The sequence below is a fragment of the Vicugna pacos genome, chromosome 35 (assembly GCF_048564905.1).
Source record: "Vicugna pacos chromosome 35, VicPac4, whole genome shotgun sequence".
Lineage (NCBI taxonomy): Eukaryota > Metazoa > Chordata > Mammalia > Artiodactyla > Camelidae > Vicugna > Vicugna pacos.
Window position 1 is genome coordinate 35,217,799 of NC_133021.1, and position 25,306 is coordinate 35,243,104.

At 47.2% G+C, this 25,306-nt stretch overlaps 3 protein-coding genes and 1 long non-coding RNA gene across 5 annotated transcripts in view; 2 read left to right on the top strand and 2 right to left on the bottom strand.

The window, feature by feature from the left end:
• The window catches only part of WDR37 (WD repeat domain 37), a 36,977-nt gene extending 34,942 nt beyond the window's left edge, over window positions 1–2,035 (bottom strand). For both annotated transcript variants that reach the window (XM_006215942.4, XM_006215941.4), the window contains exon 1: window positions 1,898–2,035. In XM_006215942.4, coding sequence (XP_006216004.1) covers window positions 1,898–2,035 — 138 coding nt within the window. The remainder of the gene's footprint in view (window positions 1–1,897) is intronic.
• Window positions 176–10,654, top strand: LOC140691591 (uncharacterized). The gene is made up of 4 exons (XR_012067346.1): window positions 176–336; window positions 1,925–2,098; window positions 7,613–7,697; window positions 10,396–10,654. It is a non-coding gene; the product is annotated as an uncharacterized lncRNA (long non-coding RNA).
• Window positions 10,655–14,158: 3,504 nt separating this feature from the next.
• Window positions 14,159–18,067, top strand: IDI1 (isopentenyl-diphosphate delta isomerase 1). The gene is made up of 5 exons (XM_072955329.1): window positions 14,159–14,499; window positions 14,706–14,869; window positions 15,155–15,247; window positions 15,692–15,822; window positions 16,495–18,067. The coding sequence occupies exons 1-5, from the start codon at window positions 14,351–14,353 to the stop codon at window positions 16,810–16,812; spliced, it is 855 nt and encodes a 284-aa protein (XP_072811430.1). The 5' UTR covers window positions 14,159–14,350; the 3' UTR covers window positions 16,813–18,067.
• A 2,031-nt stretch (window positions 18,068–20,098) lies between these two features.
• The window catches only part of GTPBP4 (GTP binding protein 4), a 62,382-nt gene continuing 57,174 nt past the window's right edge, over window positions 20,099–25,306 (bottom strand). Inside the window, exons 15-18 of the mRNA XM_072955328.1 lie at window positions 24,109–24,306; window positions 23,218–23,283; window positions 21,510–21,653; window positions 20,099–20,767 (exon numbers count right to left, since the gene is read on the bottom strand). Coding sequence (XP_072811429.1) covers window positions 20,615–20,767; window positions 21,510–21,653; window positions 23,218–23,283; window positions 24,109–24,306 — 561 coding nt within the window. The 3' untranslated portion in view covers window positions 20,099–20,614. The remainder of the gene's footprint in view (window positions 20,768–21,509; window positions 21,654–23,217; window positions 23,284–24,108; window positions 24,307–25,306) is intronic.

Genomic DNA, 25,306 nt, shown 5'->3' on the forward strand with positions numbered 1-25,306 from the left:
GCCAGCCTGCGGAGCTGCGCATTCACCAGGAGACACCGCCACGAAAACGAGGCCAGGGCCGGGTTCTGAACAGGGTTCTGAACAGCCCTCATAAAGGCTCACCTGGAGATGCAATCACCTGCTGGCTCTACATCACAATGGAGCATGCACGCACGCAAAAGGCTGGGAGCGCAGTGCCCCTCACAGCAGCTAAGTCCAGAAGATGCCAGCAGGTGGCTGTGGACTTTCCACTGCTAGAAATTTAAGGAAGTCTAACCATTTTTAAAAAGCACCTTGGACTACCTGCACTGTCCAATGTGGCAGCCAACAGCCACAGTGGACTGTTTACATTTAAATGTAAGTTAATTGTTTAAATTCCTCAGTCCCACTAGCCACGTGTCTATGTGGCAGCACACACCTAGAACACTCCATCACAGAAGTTCCATGGCACAGCACTCGTTCAAACATTCTTTTTCCTAAGTGTTGTGGGCTGACTTGTGTCCCCCATCTCACACGCTGACGTCCTAACCCCCAGCACCTCAGCGTGTGACCACATCTGGAGTAAAGGTTTAAATGAGGTGCAAGGCAAAATGAAGCCTATAGGTGGCTGTTCACCCAGTATGACTGGCGTCCTCACAAGAAGGGATCAGGACACACACCCACGGGGGGACGGCTTCGTGAGGGTACAGGGAGAGGGTGGCACCAACACCCCAGGAGGGAGGCCCCAGGAGACACCAGCCCTGCCCACACCTGACCTTCAACTTCCTGCCTCCAGACCCTCTGCCAGCTGAGCGCCCAGCTGTGCTGCTGTCACGGCAGCAGGGCTCACTAGACTGTCCACGCCATCCTGAAGGCTCCTTAAAATCTATCATTTCATCTCCAAACTCAAGTTAAAATGTAATCATTTCATTTATTCATCCATTCAATATGTAACAGGGTCTGAGCTGAACAGTGATCACGTGCCAGCCACGGTGCTAGGCTCTGACTGTGCGCTGCCGCCTCCCCAGAAGCTGCCTTTCCAGGGGCCGGGTGCTCCAATACTCAAATGAGCCAATTCCTCAGATTTAAGCCATATTCCCCTGTAACATTACGGCCAATGAATTAGTTCTAATTGTGAAGGAATGGTTATAAATTTACACATATTTTTATTTTATACATACATTATAGTACATATTTACACCTATGTAAACATGTAACAGATATACCTACAATTTATCTTACTATAGCATATACTTTTATTTAGGCTTCACAATAATGTTCTTTTAAAACTAACACATTTTCAGGGTGGGGGGAGGGTATAGCTCAGTGGTAGAGGGCATGCCTGGCACGCACAAGGGTCCTGAGCTCAATCCCCGGTACCTCCATCAAAAAAAAAGTTAAATGAAAAAATAAACAAATAAATCAACCTAATTACCACCCCCACTCCCAAAAAGGAAAACTACAAGCAAACTTATCCCTATCAACAAAACATCAGATCACTTAATTAAAGGGGACATTAAATTATCAGAAAGACAGACAATGTAATAAACCACAGAAAACATACACAGTACAGCAGACACACAATAAACCCAAGAAAAGCTACTGAAAGACTGGATTCCAAAAGCTCTCCAGAGAGCAGAGATCACTATACCTGATTCTCTTCTCTTCTTGAGACAGAGACAAAAAATCTAAAGCTGCACTGGCAAAGAATGTAGATACCTGTGCGAAGAATAAAAACCAACCCAAACCATCACACCCACATTCTTCATTAAGCATGGTAAACACACTAACCTGGGGACGAATTCTGTCTCTGTGCAATTCGACCTGGTTTACGTAGGGGTGCTGTTTGCTTGGTAACCCACACTTTTTCCCTGCTCTGGAGACCTGTGTATCTCTGGCTATTTCTGAAACTTCACAAACACGATCAGCACCAACTCACCTGTCCTTCTAACATTTCTCTCGGTAGACCCGTCCTCTCCTGCTCCGAGCTGTTAGTTCTTCGTATAGAAAGGCTATGAGATTTGCGTTTCTGTTTTGCTTGGCGAGCAGTTGAACAACTCCCGCTTTCTGTGGGCATTACTTCAAGAAGGCGATGTCCTGGTCACTCCTGCAATAAGCTGAACAGATGCAGGAAAAACAGGTACTTTATTTCTGATATAGCAAAGTGAAATGAAGGAAACATAATGAACAAGGCGATTACTGCTTTTCATTCCAAACTTCCTTACTATATCAACATTTACCATGTCAATTAGAATGTGATAAATTAACGTTTTAAGGTAGAGACTATAGCCTTTGTTAAAGAGGTAACTTTTCATCAAATTTCATTAATATGCTTTAAAAAGTAAACAGCAAAGAAGGGCTTAGAATAAAGAACAGCTCTCCCTTAGCCCATCTTCTCCACACCCAGGCCTGCTCCTCAGATGGAACCCATTCTAACTGCACATTCCAGACTTCAGACTCTAGAGCAACGCTGTCCAAGAGAAATCCAAGACAAGCCACACATGCACTATAAATTTTCTAGTAGCCACAATAAAAAAAAAGTAAAAATTACAGAAATTTTAATGACTTATCTAACCCAATGATAAAATAATATCATTTTCGTCAACGTGAAAAACACTAAGGGTATTTCTGCCTCCAAACTCCAGCATGTTCCTGCATGCTCAGAATGTGGCTCGCTGGGAACCAGCCCCACTCCAAGTGCTGCCCACGGTCAGGGCTGCCCTTACATGTCATTCAAACATCTGCACAACCTGAACACTTTCATTCACCCATTCTGGGCATGATCTGATCATTTCCTTCTAACTACCAAGTCCTCCCCCAAGACAGTCACATCCCTGTTGGGTAACATGGTTCTAAGCAATGTAGTTACACGTGACACCCACCCACTTCAGCCGCAGGTTCTGGGCATCACCTACTCTATTTTCTTTTCCAGCCTCCTAACAGGTCAACTACGCTGGTAATTTTCAAATATTTATCCAAACTTACATCCATGGAATAAATCTCACTTGGGCATGGTGCATAATTCATTCTCTGTTCTCCTTTTGTATGTGGCTACTTGAACATTTTTTAGAATTTCATTTTGATTTACCTAAAGTGAGTTTCTCTTTCACCTAACTTTTCTTAGGGGCCAACCTAGTTTTTCATTATCTTTTCACAGCTTACCACAGTCCACTGACTGTCCACACCCTACCAGTTCCTGGTAAAGTGTAGAAACCTTATTTCCTCTGCCCCTTTGCACCCCCACCCCCACTGACAATCATCTGAAGTACTTCCTCTACACTAAGAGCCACAGCAGACAGCTATGCTTCATCCTTCAAATCTAATTTAGAGAAATGTCTATGGAGTTTACCAGTGTGTTCGTTCTTCCTGGCCCGCCTACCTCCTTACGTCACTTCCTGTTTAGAGACTCTTCTACCCATCGTTTTAGGGTAGGTCTGCTGGTGACAAATCATGCAAGGATGTTTTCACTTGAGAGAGAACTGAGTTGACAGTTCTCTTCCTTCAGCACTTGAAAAGCATGCTTCTTCCTCCGGGCCTTTGTAGTTTCTGATGAGAAACCCACCACAGGTGAAGTGATGTTCTTCTTTTGCTGCTTTTTCATCTTCAGTTTTCAGAAGCTCAACTATGATGTGCCTAAGCATGGATTTCTTTGAGTTTATCTTGTCTCGGTTTCACTAAGCTTCTTGAATCTGCAGGCTTGCCAAATCTGGGGAATATTCGGCCAGTATTTCTTCAAATCCATGTTGAAGAATATGAGGACTTCCGGGGACTCCGACAAGAATTGCAGGTCTCCTGTTACAGTCCTACAGCTTCCTGACTGTCTGCTTTCTCCCAGTCTGTGTTTTTTCTCTGTTGCTCGGATGGGATAGTTCCTGTTGTTTTAGCTTCAAGGTCACGGCCTCCTTCCTGTCCCTCCATTCTGCTGAGCCATCCATGAACTCATCTGAATCTCAGTCCTAACACGTCCATTTGTTTCTTACCTATATCCTCCATTTCCTTCCTGAGATTCCCTATTTTTCATCAGTTTCAAGTGTTAGGATCTGCTCATCGAAAAATTTTGATGATGGCTGCTTTAAAATCCTTGTCAGATAACTGTAACATCTGCATCATTCCGGTGTTGCTGTCAGCTGTCTTTTCTGATTCAAGTTGAGATTTTCCCAGCTTGTGTGGGAAATCTGATTATCAACTGAAGTCTCAACACTGTGGGTACTGTGACCAGACTTGGGAACCGATTTAAGTCTCCATGTCAGCAGACAGCCGGCAAAGAAGGGTGCTGCCTTGTTTCCGCCAGGTGGATGTGAGGGTGGAGATGGAAGTTAGGGTTCCCCACTGCACCACTGCTGGCCCAGGGTGGAGGTCCTCCCCACTACTGCCGGGCGGGGTTAGAGTTCAGCCTCTTCCCTGGCCTCCACTCATACCACCCAGGCCGAACCAGGGGTGCCTGGTTACTGCAACTTACACGGCCTCACTACCAGCGGGTGACGGTAATATTCCTGAATCTCTACTAAGCTTCTTCTGAGGCCACCCAACAGGAAGAGGGAGGATGCTCTTTGCGACCACCCAACAGATGAAAATCCCAGCTCCTCACCAGGCCTCTGATCTCACCAGGCACAGAGAGTCGCCTCAGCACAGCTTGTCAAGGGTGGAAGTCTAGATTCCCCAGCTGGCCATGACAGTAAGGGTGAGGTGGGGGCGACAACGTTTCCTAAACATGTCCTGTCTGGCAGGCTGTCCCTTTCCTGGTCTTTCAGTTAGAGATCAAGCTTTTCTTAGGGCTTGTCTGAGCCCTTTGGAGTTGCTGGGTTGCTGGCCTCTCCAGGCGCAAGGCTGAGATGTTCGGAGCAAAAAGAAAACTCTGCTCTGGGACACCACGTCTGTGTCACTTCTCAGGACCCCCTACTGAGCCAGTCCATTGTCTTCTCTGCACTGTCAGTCTCAGGTTTGTTTTATTTATAATGGCCGTGTTTTTAGCTGAAATTAGTGGGAGGAACAGGAAAGGTACATCTACTCCAAAGCCACACGTCTTTTGAGTCTCAAATTATGCATGTTTAGGGCTTCTTTTAAATGGCAACAGAAAAGTCATATTTTATTTTACAACACAGTAAATTAGTTCTGTGTGTTTGAAATCCATTAATTCACTAAAATTATCATTTATCTTCTGCCGCATTAAATAGACAAAATTTAACTCTCAAATCTTTTTTTAAAAGGACGCAAAAATAGGAATAAAATAAATGCCTTTTTAATCTATAAAATTTTCATTTGGTTTAAATCTTCCATTCTCTTCACTTTTTTGGATAGTCTGTTTGTCAAAGCAAGTCACAAGGCCAACCTAGACTCAAGTGGAGAACAGACAGACCTCACCTCTTGCTGGGAGAATGAGAATCTGTGGCCCTCTGTATCCATCACTCCTGAGTCCACTCACAAGTTCTGGCTACACACTAAGTAACAATCTGCTTCTCTAGAACCCATCAGTGAATGGAAATAAGCTTCCTGTCACTTCAGGTATTTAGTGGTGTTACACAGATAAAAATAATCAAAGTAAGTTAATCATCCCACTCAGAATAAAATCCACAGCACAGCACAATGCTCAGGAGCGAGCTTTGGAGCCACACAGCCCTGAGCCCCCACCCCCAACTCCTCAAAGGACTGGCTCTTTTTCATCACGAAGCCTCGAGCTTAGAAGCTCCTTCCTCAAAACGGCCTCCCCAGACCACCACGAGCCACAGCGCTTCATGAGCCTCACCCACACTTGTCCTTAGATCTCACCTGCAGTTGCGGTCTGCTCACTTACTGTATCCCCAACTACACCATCAACACCATGAGGACCAGAACATACTCAGCTGGGGCCGCTACTGTATTTGCTGGGCCTGACAAACACATCCTCAAACATCTGATGAATGTGTGAGTGAACAGGAATGAATGAATGGCACATCCACCACTGACAAGCCATGAAGCCTTGGTCAAGGTACTTACCACCTTCCCAAAGCTTAGTTTTGTCACCTTTAAAGCAGGAAAAATAACATTATTTCATTAAGTCACTCATCAACATTCTTCTCATCTGTAACGGCCTGAGTACTGGCAACATTGTACTGAACAAAACAGGTTTGGTCCCTACCTTCAAGTTCCTTAGAGTTGAGTTCAAACACAGACATGAAATCCAGAACCTCTTAACTTATGAGAAGTTATAAATTGGGATGAGTGCTATGAAAAACATGCAACTATTACAAGACCCGATATTAGCTAAAGGGTTATGAAGGTCATTCTGAGAAAAAGGCATCTAAATTGAGACTGAAGAATTCTTAACAGCTAACCACAGGGAACAGGGAAGTAGGTATTTGAAGGACAGGAACAGCATATGCAAATGCCCTGAGCGGGGGTGAGACTGCTTTAGCTAAAAACTAAATACGGCTGCTGCAGCACAGGGAACAATGGAGAGAATGGTGCGAGATAAGCAGAGACAGGCTGAGAGTCTGCTCTTCCATGTTCACAGTTTATCCTAAAATAAAAGGAGCTTTTAAGCAAACAAGCAACATTAGATTGGCTGCTATGTGAAAAATACACGAGGCCTATGATGACTCTGAACAGGGAAGCCAGTTAAGAAGTTACTGAATTAGCCTAGGCAGTAAGTGGTGACAGCTAAGATTAGAGGGCAGGTGAATGGACTGGGTGGGGGCCAGCGGGGAAGGAGAGAGAGGTAGCAAGGAGAGCCCTCACTTCTGAGGTAAGAGGTAGGTGAACCAGAGGTCAGACTACGGAGATGAGGCAGCAGATCTGGAGAAGTCAAGAACTAAACACTGAACACACTATGTTTTCGCAATGCCTCTGAATATCTAAAAGACAAGGAGACAGGTGGTCTAGACGTGAAGAGAGAACTGGGCTGCAAGCAGAAAGCTGGGAGAGGCCTACACTGAAAGTAAAGACAGGCATTTTGACCCCATTACACCTCCAGATCCTACGCCTTAGCGTTACTCTTCTTTGTAAAGGAGAAAAAGGTTGTTACTGGTAGAAATAGACAACACAAAATAAAATTGACAGTCCCTTAAATGGCATACGGAAAACTTATTTTTGACCAAAACATGGCAAAACAAATCTTTTCGAAGAAATTTAGATCTGGAAAATTTTAGCTATAGAAATTAGAGACAGTTGCAACAAAGGTATGAACAAAGGTCACAATGATAGAATCTGTGGTTGGCAGAATTTTATGTAGACACAAAAAGATTATATTCATAGCAAATTTGAAGTATTTGAATGTAACAAATCTATACTGTTAAACAATTCGTATGATTCCACTGAAGTATTTCAGTAATTTTTTAATAGAAACGTTTAGAAAGTATTTAACCATGCCATATATAAAAGTTGACCAGGAAGTCAAACTGACTTAACGGAATCTTATCCAGAAGTTACATTCTTCATAAACATGTAAGAAGGTGGCTATCATTCTTTTTTTTCAGTGATTACACATATTAAATTATTAGCTTCTAAAGCATCTCAGTTGTCAAGATCCTCAACAGAGAGATATACCATAATTACCTGTTTATAAATTACATTTTACAAATGAAAAGACGTATCAAAACCTTCAACAAAAAAGACTTTATCTTTAAACATTTAAATCAAGCAAATAAAATAGCAAAGAACTTCTCTTTCCTCCCTTAAGAATTTCATCAGTATGCCCAGCTGTTTTGCTCTTGCCAGCACCTCCTCCTCCGGGCCACATGTCCTAGGCCAAGAGTCTTCTGCAGGTGAGATATATATCCTTTATCAGCTGCTTCCACTGACAAATTAGCTTTTTTTTCTTTTTTAAATTAAAGAGGCAGTTGCTTCCTCCTGCTCTTGCTTCTTTCATTGCCTTTGGGGAGCCCTGCAGCCTCCTGAGTTCCAGTGGGTGTATCAAATAAGAACAGCTTGACCTTGCTAGAGAACTGAGGCACTGGAGAGGAGTCTTCATGAAAAAGCTAAAGAATTTAGTGCACTGACTTTTAATTTGCATTAAAAAACTTTGCAAAGTGCTTTGAAAGGTTTTGTTTGTTTGTTTTTAATGGCTAGTATTGGATAGGGCTGGTTTAGATACTTTAAAAGCAAAATGTGTGCTTTGATACTGTTTCACAAATCTATCTCATCCTTTAACAAATGCTACCATTATGAATCTTAGATTTAATTATAAATAATGCTGCTGTTAATCGTGGCCTGTATGTATCTTTTTGAATTAATGTTTTTGTTTTTCCCAGGTATATTCCCAGGAGTGGAATTGCTAGACCATATAGTGGTTCAATTTTTAGGTTTTTGAGAAACCTCCATACTGTCTTTCATGATGGCTGCACCAATTTACATTCCTACCAACAGTGTACGGGGTTCCCTTTTCTCCACATCCTTGCCAACATTTGTTATTTGTGTTCTTTTTGATGATGACCTTTCTGACAGCTGTGAGATGATATCTCACTGTGATTTTGATTTGCATTTCCTGATACTAGTGATGTTGAGCAACTTTTCATGTTCCTGTTGGCCATCTGCATTTCCTCTTTTAGAAAAATGTCTGTTCAGTTCTTCTGCCCATATTTTAAATGGGTTGTTTGTTTGCTTTTTAATGGAAGTACAGTTGATTTAAAATGTTGTATTAACACACAACAGTGTTCACAGCAGCACTATATACAATAGCCAAGACATGGAAGCAACCTAAATGTCCACTGACAGATGACTAAATAAAGAAGTTGTGGTATATTTACACAATGGAATACTAATTTGCCATAAAAAAGAATAAAGTAATGCCAGCTGCAGCAAAATGGATGGGCCTGGAGAATGTCATGCTAAGTGAAGTAAGCCAGAAAGAGAAAGAAAAATACCACATATCACTCATATGTGGAATCTTAAAAAAAAAAAAAAAAAAAGGACACTATGAACTCATCTACAAAACAGAAACATACTGGCAGACTAAGTAAACAATCTTATGGTTACCAGGGAAAGGGGGTGGGAGGGGATAAATTTGGGAGTTTGAGATTTACAAATGTTAGCCACTATATACAAAAATAGATTTTTTTTAAAGTTTCTTTTGTATAATACAGGGAACTACATTCAATATCTTGTAATAATCTTGAATGGAAAAAATATGAAAATGAGTATATATATGAATACGCATGACTGGGACATTGTGCTATACACCACAGACTGACACACTGTAATTGACTGTACTTTAATAATAATAATATGCATCAGTTTCTGGTGTATAGCATGGATGGACTTGGAGGACATCATGCTAAGTGAAGTAAGTGAGACAGAGAAAGGCAAATACTGTAAGATATCACATGTGGAATCTTAAAAAAATATAACTAAAAAATGTAAAAAAAAATATAACAAACTAGTGAATATAACAGAAAAGAAACAGACTCACAGATGTAGAAAAGGAACTAGTGGTTTCCAGGGGGAGAGGGAAGGAGGAGGGGCAAGATGGAAGTGGAGGAGTAGGAGGTACAAATTATCAGGTATAGAGTAAGTGCAAGGATGTACAACATGGGGAATAGAGCCGATACTGCATACTAACTACAAATGGAGTACAAACTTTAAAAATTGTGGATCACTGTATTGTATACCTGTAACACATACTACTGTACATCAATTACTCATCAATTTAAAAAATATGATATTGTAAAATACACACATAAATTTAAAAAAATAATAATTTCATCAGTAGAAACTCCCTGGTAAGTATAAATGGGAGAGTTAAAGCATTCCAAAGATTCTACAAGTTGGTTATGCAAAGTGAGAAAACTGCATCCATCTCAAAATTGTAGATTTTTTTAATATACGATTGTCTCCCTTAAGTGTCACACCGCCGGCTTTTCCAGCCTCTGTATCCTCCGTGGCAAATAAACAGTCTGCTTCACAACTAACTTAAAATCCTCACCTGCCTTTCCCTGAGCCTTTAACCCCTCCCGCGTCTTCATGAACCCCATGGTGGTGTTCTGGGCTTTGCCTGTTTCTGTTGGTCACTTCACAAATGAGTCAACATACTGGGCATCTTTTGTCCGTGATCAATTTCCAACCAAATATATACATTTCAAACAATTATGAATCTGGAAGAGGCCTTGGCTCCCCCGAATCTGGTCTCAAATGGAAATTTTTTCATTCTGAGTGATTTTATCTCTTAGTAACTTTCTAAACTCTGTGAAAGCGTACGTCAAAAATGGGTTCATAACGCCTATGCCGCACACTATGCTATTAACGCTCAGAGATTATCTGGCCAATTCAAGTTCTGCCTCTTCCTGTAACTTCTTCAGCTACAGCTCACAACGCTTCCAAAATTAGATCTGTGGGTTCCTCTAGTTCAAGCCTCTTAAATTTCTTTTTTTTTTCCTATTGTTAACTTGTCTTAATTTTTTTCCTGAAACTTTAAAAAAAAATGTTATTCTTGTCTCTTGATTCACGTCCTCTCCCTGCTCCCAGCAGTCTTCGCTGGGCCCACCACTTCTCCCTTCCACACCCGGCCCTGGCAGAGGACAAGCCGCGCCCAGGAACTCAAGTATCTATTGTCTTCACCTGCTCAGAGTCGCTGACCCTCCAGGAGGCACGGAACCCGCTCGCCAGTACCGGGGATGAGACTGGGCTGGAGGCACCTCTAACGAGTAAACAGCCAAGACTGATAAAAGCTCTCAATTGTTAAAAGCATGAGCGCGAGTCGAGGATGAAGGTATAAGTGCAAAGTTTTCATCTTAGAAAAACCAGGACCGGAGAACTCAGGGAGCGGTCAGTACCCCTGGGAAAGGACTAGCGCGCGTGGGCTCAAAGCCAGGACACGGCAGGTGCGCACGGTCGCCCGGAGTCCTGAGGAGGAAGGGCACTCCCCGGGGCCTCCTTGCCAGCACCTCGCAAGGACGCGAGGCTGGACACGGACCCGCGGGCAGCTGCTGCCCAAGGTCGCGGCGCCCCTCCCGACAGCCCACTCCCGCCTGGGACACGCGGCCCCGGGGCCCCTGTGCGCTCGCGGCGGGAGACTCCCGGGCGCCTCGAAGGGCGCGCCTCACAGGCCGCCCTGGGCGAGGGGCGCACGTTCCAACCACATCGACCACCCGGACGCGCTGGGGGTCGGGGGCGCGGGGAGGCCCGTCCCCCCAGGCACGTACCGCCGGCACCAGGACGCTGCCGCCCACACCTGGACTGAGGGCGCCGGGCGGAGGATGGCGGGCCGGCACTCACCTGTCACGGCGCCGCCGAGCCCGCCGCCGCGCAGTGCCAGCCGGGCCGGGCGCTGCCACCGTCGTTCCCCAGCCACTGGGCGCCCAGGACGGACGCGGAGACGCAGGACAGCGAGTCTCCACCCTGACGCGGCTCCCCGACCCGGCAGCCCGACGCTCCGCATTTCCGGCGCCGGAAGTCCGGGCTCCGCCTCTGCCCCGCGCCGGAAATCCCGCCCAGCACCCTCACACGCAGGCGCGGCAGAAAGTCCCGCCTCTGCCCCAACGCCGGCACCGCCGGAAGTCCGGCCCCGCACGGTAGTCCCGCGCGTCGCCCCCGCGGGCCGGGACCCCCAAGTGGGCCGCGGCGACGGTACAAACACAGTGGTGGTGTTCGGCCCGTGGCCGCCGGGGTCTCGCCCCAGGGGTCGACGCCCGTGTAAAGACGCCCGCGAGGAGCGCGCCGTGCCGGCAGGCCGGGGGCGCGGGGGCGCTGAGGGCCCCCGGGTACTCACGGCGGCGGGGTCCCGGCGCCCCGGGCTGGCGCAGGTCCGCGTCCATCGGGACCCAGGTCGGGGCTGTCGGAACCGCGGGCCCCAGTCCTCACCGCCGCGTTTGCCGGGAGCCGCTTCCCGGGGCGGCGCGGGCAAGGCGGCTGCGCGGAGCCCGGCGGCGTCTGCGGAGGGTGACTCACCCCCTGCAGCCTCCTGTCTGAGATGTGTGTTCGCCATTGGCTACGAAGACGAAACGAAGTCGGCCGCTCGCTGCGGAAGGTGGGACTTGAAGGCCTCCTCGTCCTTGGTCTAGGGTGGGAAAATTACACGGTACGCGGGAGCCCTGGTGTGAACCACCGTCCTCCGCGCTGCCGACAACCAGCTGGGCTTGAAGCGCTACGTAAAGACCAAATCAGACGCATGGGAGCGCTTTTCTTTTATAAAATAAAGCTTATCATTCGGGTCCAAGAAGCACTAGTACGACTGTTGCAGAAGAAACAAATTTGACGGATTTTGGCATCCAAATAACCAAAAAGTTTGTAGAGTAAAGCCTGAAGTGACTTCAGCATTGAGTAAAATAAAGGCTTATTATTAGAATCAATTCTGTAAGGTGAACTAAGGCTTTCAAACTTGGAGGTTGTGACAAACATTCAAGTAACAATTTCATTTAGCACCTAATACGCACAACGCATTCTGCTGGGCTTGGGAGCAGATAGAACCACGGTATCATCTCCCAACTGATTCCTGTGCTAATATGTGGTTTTATTTTGCAGCACAGCATCCACAGTTTGGGTGAAACTTAGGATATTGCTAATTGAGGTAAACTTTTCCCTGATATATTTAGGATTCCACAAAAGTCATTGTAAGTAGCGACTACATGGAGGTTTCACAAAACTAAGGAAAGGACGCAACACTTTGAGGGCCTGCTGTGTGCCAGGCACTTCACATATCTGGTAACTTGTTTAATCCTGAAAACAGTAGAGTGGAAGTTATTCTAAACTGAATTATAATTAAGTATGAGAATGTTAAAATTACCTGTCAAAAGTCAAAAAGCTATTATGCAGTGGAGCAAAGATTAGATTAAAATACAGGTCTGCATCAAAGCCCACATTTTCCACCATGTCTCTTCCATAGGGCTGTTGTAACAATACCACAAACTAGATGGCTTAAACCATAGAAATAAGAATCAGAGGTCCAAGATCAGGGGGTCCGCACTGTTTGTTCCTTCTGAGAACTGTGAGGGAGAAGCAATGTCATGCCTCCCTCAGCTTCTGGTGATGTGCCAGCAATCGCATTCTTGGCTTGTGGCAACTATAGCTCCCAATTCCACATGGGTTCTTCTTGTGCGCGGTCTGTCTCTTCACTTGTCATTCTTTTTATCTGTTCATATTGGATTAGGGGCCCATCCTACTCCACTATGACTTCATCTTAACTAATTACATCTTAAACAACCCTGTCTTCAAATAAGTTTACATTCTGAGGTTCTGGGAGTTAGAACTTTAACAATTTTGGGGACACACTTCTACCCATAATATACTGTATCCTGAAATAACTCCATGCAATTTAAAGAAATGGGACACACACACACACACACACAGCTAGCCTAAATTGTATGCCGTTGTGATTGCAATCCTGGTATCCAGTGACACACTTGCAGAAGCTGGGGAGGGGTACACTTTTCATAAAACAGTTTCTATCCTGTAACCCGCCCATCCATGAAAAATGCACGATTACCCCCATCAGAAGGGAAATAAAGCTGAAATTAGTAAAATTGGATTATGAGCCTAGTTCCATAGGTAAATAAGGTTTGCTGGGTGTTGGATCACGTGCTTCATCACATTATCTTTTATGCCTCAGACGCCTGGGTATTTGTACCGCAGGGTTCTGAGCTGATTGACGGGTCGCTTCACAGTCAACCTCAAGTTACGAGTCTCTGTCTGTGTGTGTTTATCATATACTACACTTTGAAGAACTCCATATTTATAACTTTATTGAGATCTCTATTCAAATACCACCTTACAGATGTTTCATCATTTATTTTTAAATGGCATACCCCATCACTATCCCTTAACTGTACTGCATTGTCCTCAGAGAACTTATCACCTCTTGACATTATTCGTGTTTGTTTACTGTTTCCTCTACTAGACCGTAAACTCTATAAAAGCAAAAACTTTTAAAAATTTGTTCACTGGTATATCCCCATGACCTAGAAAAGTGCCTGGCACATAATATGCGCCCCCAAACACTGTTGACTAAAGGGTAGATAAAATTTGTATTTGTGCTCATGACTATGTAAATTCCAGAACGGTAACGTCAGGTTTTCTAAATCCTGCTTACCGATTTATCCAGCTACTTGGAAGTCCCCACTTCCGGGAGGGAAGTGCCGACGCCACAGAGCCGGAGCGTCCAAGGACGTCTGACGTCAGCACGTCCCAAGCGCAGCGCCTCAGGCGCACCGATTGGCTGGCGCGGCCAAGGCCGAGGGCGCGATTGGCGGGCGACCGCTAGTCCCGCCCCATCCCTTTATCAGGCCGGTACGCAGTCGAGTGACCTCCGCTCCGTAGTCAAGGGACCTCCGCTCGGCGGCATAGGGAGGGCGCCGAGAGCACCTGCGCCTCGGCTTGGGGGCGGCTCCGCGGCCTACGGTGAAGGGAGGAGGCGCCACGTGCCTCTCGCGTGGCGCCACCGCGCGACAGTCACGTCAGGCGCGGGCCGGCGCGCGATTGGCCAGCGGGCATGTGGCGTGCTGTGGCGCGGGCGCGGGCGATTGGGAGCGCGGCGTCGGGGGGCGGGGCCTGGTCCGGGGGCGGGGCCGAGGCTGGGGAGCGGGGCCTGCGGGAGGCGCGCGCTCGGGAGCTGCATCCCACAGACGGCAGGTGCCGGAGGTACGGAGAGGGTTCCGCGGGGGGAGAGGCGGGTTTTCCGGCCCAGCGCCATGTGAGCCCGGGGCGGGGAGAGAACCCGCGGGCGCCGTGTGTGCAGCCGCCCGGGCGGGGCCCTCACAGGGGTGGCCAGAGGAGTGGATCCGGGTCCTGGGCCCGGCGCGGCTGCCCGCGGAGACCCGCGCCGACCTCCCCTCGCCGCTGTACAGGTCCCCGGGACGCACGGCCGCGATGCCCGAGGTCAGCACGGACGCCCTGGACGAGCGGCAGGTGCAGCTGCTGGCGGAGATGTGCATCCTCATCGACGAGAATGACCGCCGGGTAGGCGCGGAGACCAAGAAGAACTGCCACCTGAACGCCAACATCCGGCAGGGTGCGGGGCCGGACAGGGGTCGCGGGGCTGCGGGGCGGGGGTCCGAGGGGCGGGGCGGGGGGCCGGGTGGGCGCGGAGACGAAGAACTGCCACCTCGCCAGCACCCAGCGGGGTGCGGGGCTGGGGGGCGGGGTCCAGGGTGGCCCTCCCGGGAGCACCCGTCTGTCCGCGGAGTTCCGTCTCGCGCCACCTCACTGTCCGCTGGAGCCCGCAGTCCCCGCACGGAGAATCCCGCGAGGAACTGGGCTGTAAAACTAGTAAGAGTCGTGTCTGTTTTGCCTTCAGGATTATTGCATCGAGCTTTTAGTGTCTTCTTATTCAACACCGAAAACAAGCTCCTGCTACAACAAAGATCAGACGCTAAGATTACTTTTCCAGGTTCGTAAGCTCAACGTACAGTGGTTCGGGGCGACTGTATTTCACTTGACTTTGTCACTTCCTGGCAGCCAAAGTCAAAAAGGAAATCTTAGGAATGACTTAATTTTATATTAGTAGAACCACCTTAGAGAGTGAGCGCAGCCTAATAAAACAGCAGTGAAGGGTAGGAACTGCTAGGCATGTGTGTATGCTCGTGTAAGCTTTAGAAGCTTACCTTACACACATTTTGCTCATTTTGGTTAAGGCGCTATTAATCAAACCTTACCTACACCTGCCTGTTTCACAAAACGGTGATTGAGAGCCCACTGTAGCAGACTTAGAGATCCTTATCTCTAGGGATTTAGGAGTCATTTTACTTTCCTGTCACTTTTGAAACGTGAAGATTTCGTTTTTCAGACAGATTTTGAAGAAAAGTTAACCTTCCTCTATGTTGACGTGTTCCAGGCTGTTTTACTAATACTTGCTGCAGTCATCCCCTAAGTAACCCGGGAGAGCTGGAAGAAAATGACGCAATCGGAGTCCGGCGAGCAGCGCAGAGACGTCTGAAGGCCGAGCTGGGGATCCCCATGGAAGAGGTGAGCAGTTCCTTGCAGCCGCGCTGCCAGCTGAAATCTACACACATGTTTTTAATAAAATTCTAAGTTCAAGTGTAGCTCGCTGCTGTGTAAACGCTGAGTTATTAGCCCAAGAAAGCACGCTGAATACAGATTAAATGTTGGTTTTCCGTAATACTTGTCAGTATTTAACTCAGTGCCAAAGGGGATCAATACGTTAACCAGTGTATAAATTGACTATTTTTTATAATTGATCAGGTCAGAGTTGAGTATTTTCTTGTGGAAATCCTTAGGTGTATGAACTACAGATTTGATTACGTGAATTGACATAATCTTCTCTTGCTAGAATTTTCTCCTTTAAATAAATAAAGCATCTCTCATCTAGTTAAAAATGGTAATTATTTTTCTCTCATAAAGTAATATTAAGATGTGAGGGAGAATGTCACACTTCTAGTTTGAGTGACTTCTTTAATACAGTTTTTTTCAGTAAGTCAGCTTGTTTTTGGTCCTATGGGAAAATTTTCAGACACTTGAAACTATTTAATACTGTTTCCATATGTAATTAATAGGAGATGAATTTCAAAAGCTTTAATTCTGAAACTATAGTTCTGCTTTCACGGTATTCCTGGACTGTGGTGGGTTAATTCGGATTACTTTCTTTGTTGTTGATGTGTTTGGTTTTGTTTGTCTTAGGTTCCTCCTGAAGAAATTAATTATCTAACACGAATTCACTACCAGGCTCAATCGGATGATATCTGGGGAGAACATGAAATTGATTACATTTTGTTTGTGAAGAAGGACGTGACTTTGAATCCAGATCCCAATGAGATTAAGAGCCATTGTTACGTGTCAAAGGAAGAGCTAAAAGAACTTCTGAAAAAGGCAGCCAGCGGTGAAGTTAAGATAACTCCATGGTTTCAAATTATTGCAGAGACTTTTCTCTTTAAATGGTGGGATAACTTGAATCATTTGAATCCGTTTGTTGACCATGAAAAAATACACAGAATGTAAATGTGGAGATCAATGGTTACTAAAGTACTGAATAATTTCTTAGTAAACTTAGAATGAATTATTTTTAAAATTTGGTTCCTCATTGGAACTCTCACTCAAAAGACTGATACTTTACAACCAGAATTTGTGTGGAAGACAATTTTGAATCATACATATGCACTGTTACACGCACGCATATATATGCACTGCTATTTATAAAACATTTATGAGGGATTATTGTAAAAGAGAGAGAGCAAATAAACTTAATTTCATCTGTCTAAACACATGGTTATGACAAATTTGAGCAAGTAAGTGAAGTTCATCACTTTTGATATGTCGTCATAAACATTTTTAGAGAGCACTTTGCTGTTTGCCAGGTGCTTGACATAGCTTTAAATTTTTATCCGTGCAGAAGTGTACAGTGAAAACTATTTGTCTGCTTCAAAACAGCTCAAATTGAACTGTCCCTGTTAAGAGATTAATACAGTAGAACAGGTTCAAGGGAATTAAATGGTACATGTCCTGACTTCTGTCATTCTAAGTTAATTTTGTGATTTAAGCATTCTGGAAGTATTTTGACACTTAAAGTCAAACATTGCTTTTGGTTAGACATTGGCTGGGTTTAGTCATTTAAATGGTCTTTGCCAATTAGCAAGTCTGTTTTCAGAGCTACTGCGGAAAGACAGGCTACTTGTAAAACGGAACTTGGGTCATACTTTCCAGCAGGGTTTCCTAACCTGGGTCCAGCTGGTGTTTGGGGGGGGTGACTCTGTTGTCGAGGCTCATCCAGTGCATTGTAGGATGTCTACCCCCAAAATGCCATTGGCACCCCTCCCCCATGATAGCCACAATGACACCAGATGCCAAATGTCTCCTGGAGGACAGCGTCCCCCAGTTGAGAACCACTGTTCTCCAGAGTTGGGCCCTATTGTAGGGAGGGGAGGGGATACCAGAAAGGCTGATATTTAATGCTAAATAGGTTTGGGTTGTGGAATATGTGTATGTTAACGTTTAAATTGCACCTCAACTAATGTACTTTTTACTAAAACTCTTGCCATAGATTTCTCAGACTTGAAATCTTAAAACAGCTTTACTATCCTCGAATGCTATGCAATGGTAAATAATGAAGAAAAAAAATTTTTCTTACAAAGCTAAATGTTTTATAAATTCAGAAAAAAAAAATCCATTTCTTGTTAACCCTGAACAGTTAATTTCAGGCAAAACTGTAGCAAGTATTACCTTTATTGAAAAATAAAAACAAAAATAAATAAAAGCATTTAGATGCTGTTGTCTAGTTTGTTTATATTGCAATACAAGATGCTAACCTGCCCCTGGCAGCTTGAATGTGACAAGTGACACACAACTTCAAAGTACATTTTTAATATTATTTCTAGTTCTTCAGTTTTCTTTACTAGGACCTTACAGTCTGAAGGCCACACATACCGAGTTACTCGGTAGCTCCAGCGGCTAGTGGCTGCCGTACCGGACAGTGGAGCCCTGGACCACTGCCTGCTACTTCGTAAGTGCCCGGCGAGGGCTGGAATTGACTGCTGCCCCTCGGAAACCTGTTCTTTGACCTGATGAACTCCTTAGGACTCCTTTACCTCCTTAAAACTGGCTGGCTTTAAAATTCAGTCTCCAAAACAGAAAACACATTGCAGCCACAGACACAGAGCCAGACTGGGGCACCTTTGAGATCTGCGTTGATTTCAACAACCATTTGGGCCACTTGTTTTTGCTTCTCTTACCAACCTTTAAATTCTTACTCTTGTTTTAAATTCACCAGCAAAGAGGGGGCCTGCAGAGCCCCGGCCTGGGCACTCTCCCCCTCGACCTCACTGCGTAGCCCCAGGTGCCCCGTACAGTATCAACACCTTGTTACTAATAAGCCTGTATCTTCTCAGTTTCCTGATGGTTATTGTGGCACAAAACACATTGCCTGTTTATTATTTTGTTACTCCATGTTTGGGTTCCAGCAGCACGCCGATTTGATCATTATCATTTTCACATTCCAGTGCTGGGTTGAGCAAGCCCTATTACTCTCACTTTCAAAACATCCAGAGCTTTTACTGCAAATGTGTGTGCAATTTTCTCAAGAGAAAATAAAATCTTATTTCCTAAAATGCCAACAGGATTGAGAATGTAATTAAACTGTGAAGGTTAATTTTGTAAGACCTGCCACCTGTATATATTTTATTTTGCCCATTTACTCATGTTTTATTGTCCCTTGGTCGGATTTTGACATTTTTTTCTAGTGGGTCATGCACATTTATCCTTCAGTATTTCCAGGAAACAATACATCATCTGTTTCAGTAACAACCCATTATGTTTCAGGGAATATTATTTTACCAAAGGTTTTTTTTTTTTTTTCATAAAAAAGCATGATGATGAATAAAAGTTATAAAACATTGAGCTCACTCAGAAGGAACTGGTTTCCACAAGATTTACCCTCTTGAATTCAGCCTAGACATGGTTCCCTCCAGAAATGAGAACTGAACAGTCTGTCGACATGACTGGATAAAAATGTGATATATGTATAATGCGATATTACACAGCCATAAAAAAGAATGAAATACTGCCACTTGCAACTAGATGAATGGATCCTTACTAGTATACTTTGTGAATTAAGTCAGAAAGACAAATACCATGATTTCATTTATATGTGGAATCTAAAAAACAACTGAACAGACATACAGACTCACAGGTACAGAAAGCAAACCAGCGCTGCCAGGCGGGAGGGCAGTGTGGGGGCAGCGGGTCCAGGGGAGACACGGACCCACCTACTGTCTTCCCTCCCAGCAGTACAACTTTTAAAACGCACTGACGTGCAGGAAAGTCTTGAATTAGACGCCAGAACCCACGCAGGGGGGCTCAGTGCTGAGTCAGCAGAGGGGCTGTTTGAACCTGCACACACAGCAGTGGCCGTGGTGGTTCTGTGGTCAAGAGATGTTTTACGCACTTAATATTCAAACATATTAATTTCCTACATTTTACTGTGATTGGGGGCTCTGAGTCAACACGTAACTCACAATGATTCCCATTTAAAATAAAAGAGACCCCAGAAAGTGCCTGTGGCAGTGTGGGATGTCCCGTGTGTTTTAACCAGACAGCCACGTCCAGCAGTGGACCACCGACAGAGACGCCTGTGTCTAACTGATGCAGTAACTGAAGCTACATTCTGTTCCACTAAAAACTATTTTTTTGCTTTGAAAACAAAAAAGAATTGTCATTTACTTCCTTCCCTTTTCATTTGCCCAAACTGTCTATGATTGGTAACCGAACTAAAACCAACTAAATAAATCAAAACTGCTTTCTTTAGGAAGTTTATTTTGGATGAAACAGTTGAAGACAGGTTACAATGGTGCACTGTCCAAGAAGACTGGAAACTGACTTCGTGCTGGCATCTGACACACCTGTCCACCTTCACTGGCTCCTGTGTCTGCAGGGCAGGCTGGCAGCCTTCTGCCCACACCCACAAGTGGAGGTGTTTTCTCTGCAGGACTACCAACATGCAGTGAACCGAAGTTACCTCTTGCACAAGAGAGTAAGATTTCTCTGCATCAAAAATACAACCAACAACCTCAAACCTTTCCAGTCCTGCAAGTCTGAAGCAACCAAAACTCCATGAGATACTACCACCTACTCAGAATATCAGTGACGTGACACAGCCGTCCCACACCTGCACCGTCAAGGGAGAACCACAGCTTTCAGCAAAGCGACAAGTGCTTTAGTTATTTCATCATTACGCTCGGTCTGTAGATCGTGACTAATTCCAGAAAACAAACCAGGAAACAGTCCACGGAAGTGCCAGCCGCAAAGGGCCCTATCTCCTGTCCTTCTTCCCAGCCTTCCTCTTTCCCGAGAGTAAGTGCTTGGGCTTCATGTCAAACACGTGTCTGTCCGACTCCCCTTTCTTCCCCAAGCGATTCATCTTCTTCTGAGCGTTCTTCATCATCGTCTTGGCTTTCTTCACCATCTACGAGGCAGGAGGAAACAAACATGTGAGCTGTGGACCAGCTTCCGTGGCCGCAGATGAAGACGAGCTGAATACCGCACCTGGACAAGTCTTACGTCCACACGGACCAGACACACTGAGACCAAGAGGTCAGGGGGCACTGTCCTAACTCCCTCTTAGGCCAACAGAGAAACTGGGATTCCAGCCACGAACCTGTGCCCACATCTGACTGACGGGAGGCAATGCCGGTATTGAAATCCAGACTCCTGCCTGGAGAACGCACGTGCAACGGAACTCAGGCTCCCATGAGCAGACTGCTTGCCGGTTTAGATACAGACTTCCCCATTTACCTGGATTTTCAAAATGCTGAAACTAACCATTTCAGCAAGAGACTGTGGACATCCAAAGTGTCTTTCCCGAAAGACTGCTGAGAAGGGCTCCTTCTGGGCTTGCTCCCCACGCGGGCTCGTGGTGGGCGAGGGCCCTGGGCTCTAGGTTCCCAGCAGGTCCTAGCACGCGCCTGAGCTCAGGGCCGAGGCTCAGCCTCTTGGTGCTGTCCCAACACCCTGCTGCTGTCCACCCCCGAGAAAGTCCCACAGTGCTTGGAGGGCAAAGGCCCAGGTGGCCCAAGCCAGCCTCTCGGTGCAGACGCACTAACCCCACCTGCAGGACCCGTGTCGAAAGGCAGCTGTGCTGTGCGCCCAGAGCCCGCCTGTCAGCATCAAGGGCTGCCTTTTGTTAAGTACTCGTCACAGGGACCAACCTTGACATCCCGGAGGCCAGAGACATCGCGTGGAGTCCGGGAGCAACTGCGACTCCGGGCTACAGAGGTGGGCGGAGCGGAGTCCTCCCGCTTTCTCTTCCTGGTGACACTCCGCGACCGTCTGGCCTGGGCCGCATAGTGGGCCTGAAACGCACAGAAAGCAGCCCTCAGCGCACAGGGCCCAGGGTTCCAGTGACAAACATGAAATTACTCCGACTAGGGGAGGAGGTACGTGGCGGGGTTCTCAGAACCATCACAAGACTACTAAGGGTCTTTAAAACACAATTAATTTCACATGAATTCTTGGTCAAATGTTCTTTCTCACTTCATACAGCCATTTTATGATGCCAAGCTGATTTTAATGCCATTTAAAAAACCTGACTTAGAGCTGCCTGTCCAACCATGTTAGTGTCACAATGTACACATCAGACGTGAAGAGCAGCCTCTCCTCCCCCCCGCACCCTGGGCTTGTCCCCCGCACATGGGGTGACAGCCGCGGGACAGCTCACCCGAGGCTGAGCAGAGCTGGCGGGCACCGAGGACAGGCGCCGCTCCCTGCTTGCAGTCCCCGCCCCGAGTTACCACCTGAAGATGCTCACATGACAGAGACACGCGCAGGCAGCAGGCCCAGCACCCGAGGGCAACCCCACGTCAGAGGCACATGCGACAATAAGGACACTCCCCGCGCAGGACACCCTCACGCTCTGACCAAACTCCACTTAGTCTAACACAGCGACACCATCTGATTGTGATCATTCCACCTCTGGGCGTCTATTCTGAGAAGATAATCCAGAACGTAAAGGAGCTCTTGCACAAAAAGATGTGTTCTGGCATCATTTATCAAGCAAAAAAAAAAAAGGTGAAACGCCTTCTAACTGCGAGGCTCAGAGGAGCAGGTCTGAACATTTACAGCCCACGTTCCTCTCACGCCGAAAGACCCAAACACACCTTGTGGTCACTCGGTAGCTGGACTGAAGCTGACTAAAGCACTACGCAGACTTCAGTCAGCAAAGCCAAGTCGCAGCTCAAGTAAAGAAACTGTGCAGAACAAAATAAACATGCCTGTTCCCCTCGACATTCTTCTCCAGTTTGTATTTGAATGTACGTTCTTCTGTTTCGTTGTATGTTTCTTACAAGTCATCTTATATTTTTGGCCTAAGATAAACTAAATTTTTATTCAAGTAAAAATGTGAGGTAATTACGCTAAAATGAAAAGTTCTACCACAATGGCAGGGAGGTGCCACGTGAAGAAAGTGGTTACAAATACACCCTGAAGCCCTCTGCACCGAACACCAGCTGAACGGCGTCTACCGAGCACCAGCCAGCTCACTTCCGTGCTGAACAAGCACAGGGACGTGTCTCTTCCTAGTTTCTGCTATTTCCCGAATTTTCCACTAACCTGGAATGGAAGGTAATTTACACACTTGTGTAACATAACACTGACAAACAGCAGGAACACAGAAGAAAGAAAATGGACCGGAGCACTCATGTAACTGACATGACCTGAAACGGCACCGGGGGGGGGGGGGGCGCGGGGGGGGCAGCAGCGCCGCACAGGGAAGCGGCCAGGCCACCCGGGCCCTCCCTGCGACGGTGACCCAGGACGGAAGACACCCACCCATCTGCACAGCGAACCCTGAAGTCCTAACTTCTCCTTCCTCGGCTCCTGCTTTCCCAAGACAGCCCCCAGGCCACCCCTGCCACTTACGTGCTCCTTGTCGTCCATGTCCACGCCAAGGCTGCGCATCTCATCCTCCAGGACCTTGCGCTGCACCTGGAGGGGAAGCAAAGTGAGTCTGATGAAACAGTAAAAAGAATTCAAAGGAAAATGTACCTTTTACAACGATCTACCACACTTTTTTTAGAAATTCTCTCCTTTATTTGGGCTCATGTTCATGCTCCTGGACGGCTCGTGAATCCCACGGAAACGAACATTTCCTGGGCAACTGTCACGTGCAGGACGGCGTGCGTCTTGGCCTGGGGTCCTGCACAGCTCCCAGGGGACTCCCACACGCAGACCCCAGGCCAGCATCTCCTCCCCAGTGCACCGAGGCACACGGGGAGATACAACGATGGCCGCGCCTGGCACCGGCCACCACACAGACATGGTGGAAACGGAGGACGACACCGTTTCTCCTCCATGGAGAGGTGCCCAGTACCTCAGCCCCCTCCCTGCCTCTCAGTGTGACTGACCACACACCAGCCTCCTTCTCTGGAGAGTGGGGGAAAGATGCCCACAAAGACAGCCCTGGGATCAGGAAGGAGCCTTGACGTCACCCGCTCCACCTGTGCAAGAGCGTGACTCCCGTCCTGACCAGTCACCAGACCCAGTTCCATCACCTCTGGCTTTAGGGCAGACTGGGTTTGGTTTCTAAGTTGCAGAAGAGGAGTCCTGACGGATAAACAATCAAAAACCTTTATCTGTCCAGCTGCAAAGGGGTCGAGTCCAACAGCAAGAGTCACCGAGAGAGGGCTCAGTCCTTAGAATGTGCAAGGCCCAAACTCAACCAGCCCCATGAGGCAACATACACCAACGGAAGGACCAGGCAAGGCTCCCACACGAGGACAGGCGAGGCCCTGGAAAGGACGGGACGCTTGCCTTCTTGGCTGTCCGAGGCATCCTGGGCCCCTGCGTGTCCTTCTCTCTGGACTGCAGAATCTTCAGCTTCTTCTTTTCCCTAATCTGCTTCGCCAGCTGCCGGATCTCCGCCATTTCTTCGTCTTCGCTTTCGGACTCACTGTCATACTCTCCAGCCGCGGTTCTGAGCTCTTCTTCTTTTTCTAACTCTTCCAATTTCTTTAAAAAGAGTCATAATTAAACAAAGCCAGCAATGAAAACTCATCAATAGATGTAACAACCTTTACAGGAACCAGGACTCCCCCCCAAGCTGTCCAGGAGGCAGCAGACACTGGGGACAGGCTCACGTGGGCCCTGTCCACAGGCCACACAGCTCAGCGCCCGCAGTCAGGCCCCGGCACATGGACGAGGCGGCCGCACAGACTGCCCCGAGCCCTGAGCCAGCTCTTCTTTAGAAACCACCACTCCCAACCCCATGGCTCAGAAACGTGCCGACATCACTCCCCTCGCCCCCAGCAGGGACATGAAAGCATCTCTCTCCTGAAGAGCGAGAACACCAATGTGAACAGGTCCTGGGCCACCACAGCCCGTCTGCCCAGGAAAGTCCCAAACACAACAAACAAATCTTGACAGGAACCTACAGTCAAAGGGAGGGAGGCAGAGGGACAGGCCAGGGCAGGCCGACCACGGCCGCCTGAACCTGACTGAGGACACTGGACGCTGCACAGCCAGACAGAAGCAGAAGGCGGCCAGCAGGGGGCGCAGGGCTGGACGCACAGTTCCAGGGCAGCGTCAGAGAACCGAGGAGCAGATCTCGGGGGAATGAGGCAGCATGCACTGCACATACTTTGTACTTTTTAAAAGGTTGATTCAAGAGAGAAAGACAGGATGGCAACCACAGGAGAACACAGGGTCTGAGAAAGTTTTGTTTATGAAAAAAAGATGAGAACCTTGTGGACACACACTTGTCAGGAAACAGCAAACAGGGAGGAGATGAAACTGGAGGAGGACGTGGGCGATGGGGCAGGATGGGGGGTGGACAAGGTGCAGGCAGGGGTGAGGGCGCCCACACCCGGGACGCCTCACACGGAGCAGGAGGCCCAGGAGGGACAAAGTCCAGCCGGCCGGCATGCAGACCCCGGAGGCAGAGCCCGGGCTCGCTCCTCAGCGGGACCGGCCATCGGGATCGGGGACGGAAGGGAGGCTCGGGCGCAGGAGG

Bases quoted from the DNA above. Each gene is read 5' to 3' on its own strand.
- IDI1 (XM_072955329.1), top strand. From the start codon at position 14,351: ATGTGGCGTGCTGTGGCGCGGGCGCGGGCGATTGGGAGCGCGGCGTCG. The intron at 15,248-15,691 runs GTTCGTAAGCTC...GACGTGTTCCAG, and splicing joins CGCTAAGATTACTTTTCCAG to GCTGTTTTACTAATACTTGC. The intron at 15,823-16,494 runs GTGAGCAGTTCC...TGTTTGTCTTAG, and splicing joins TGGGGATCCCCATGGAAGAG to GTTCCTCCTGAAGAAATTAA.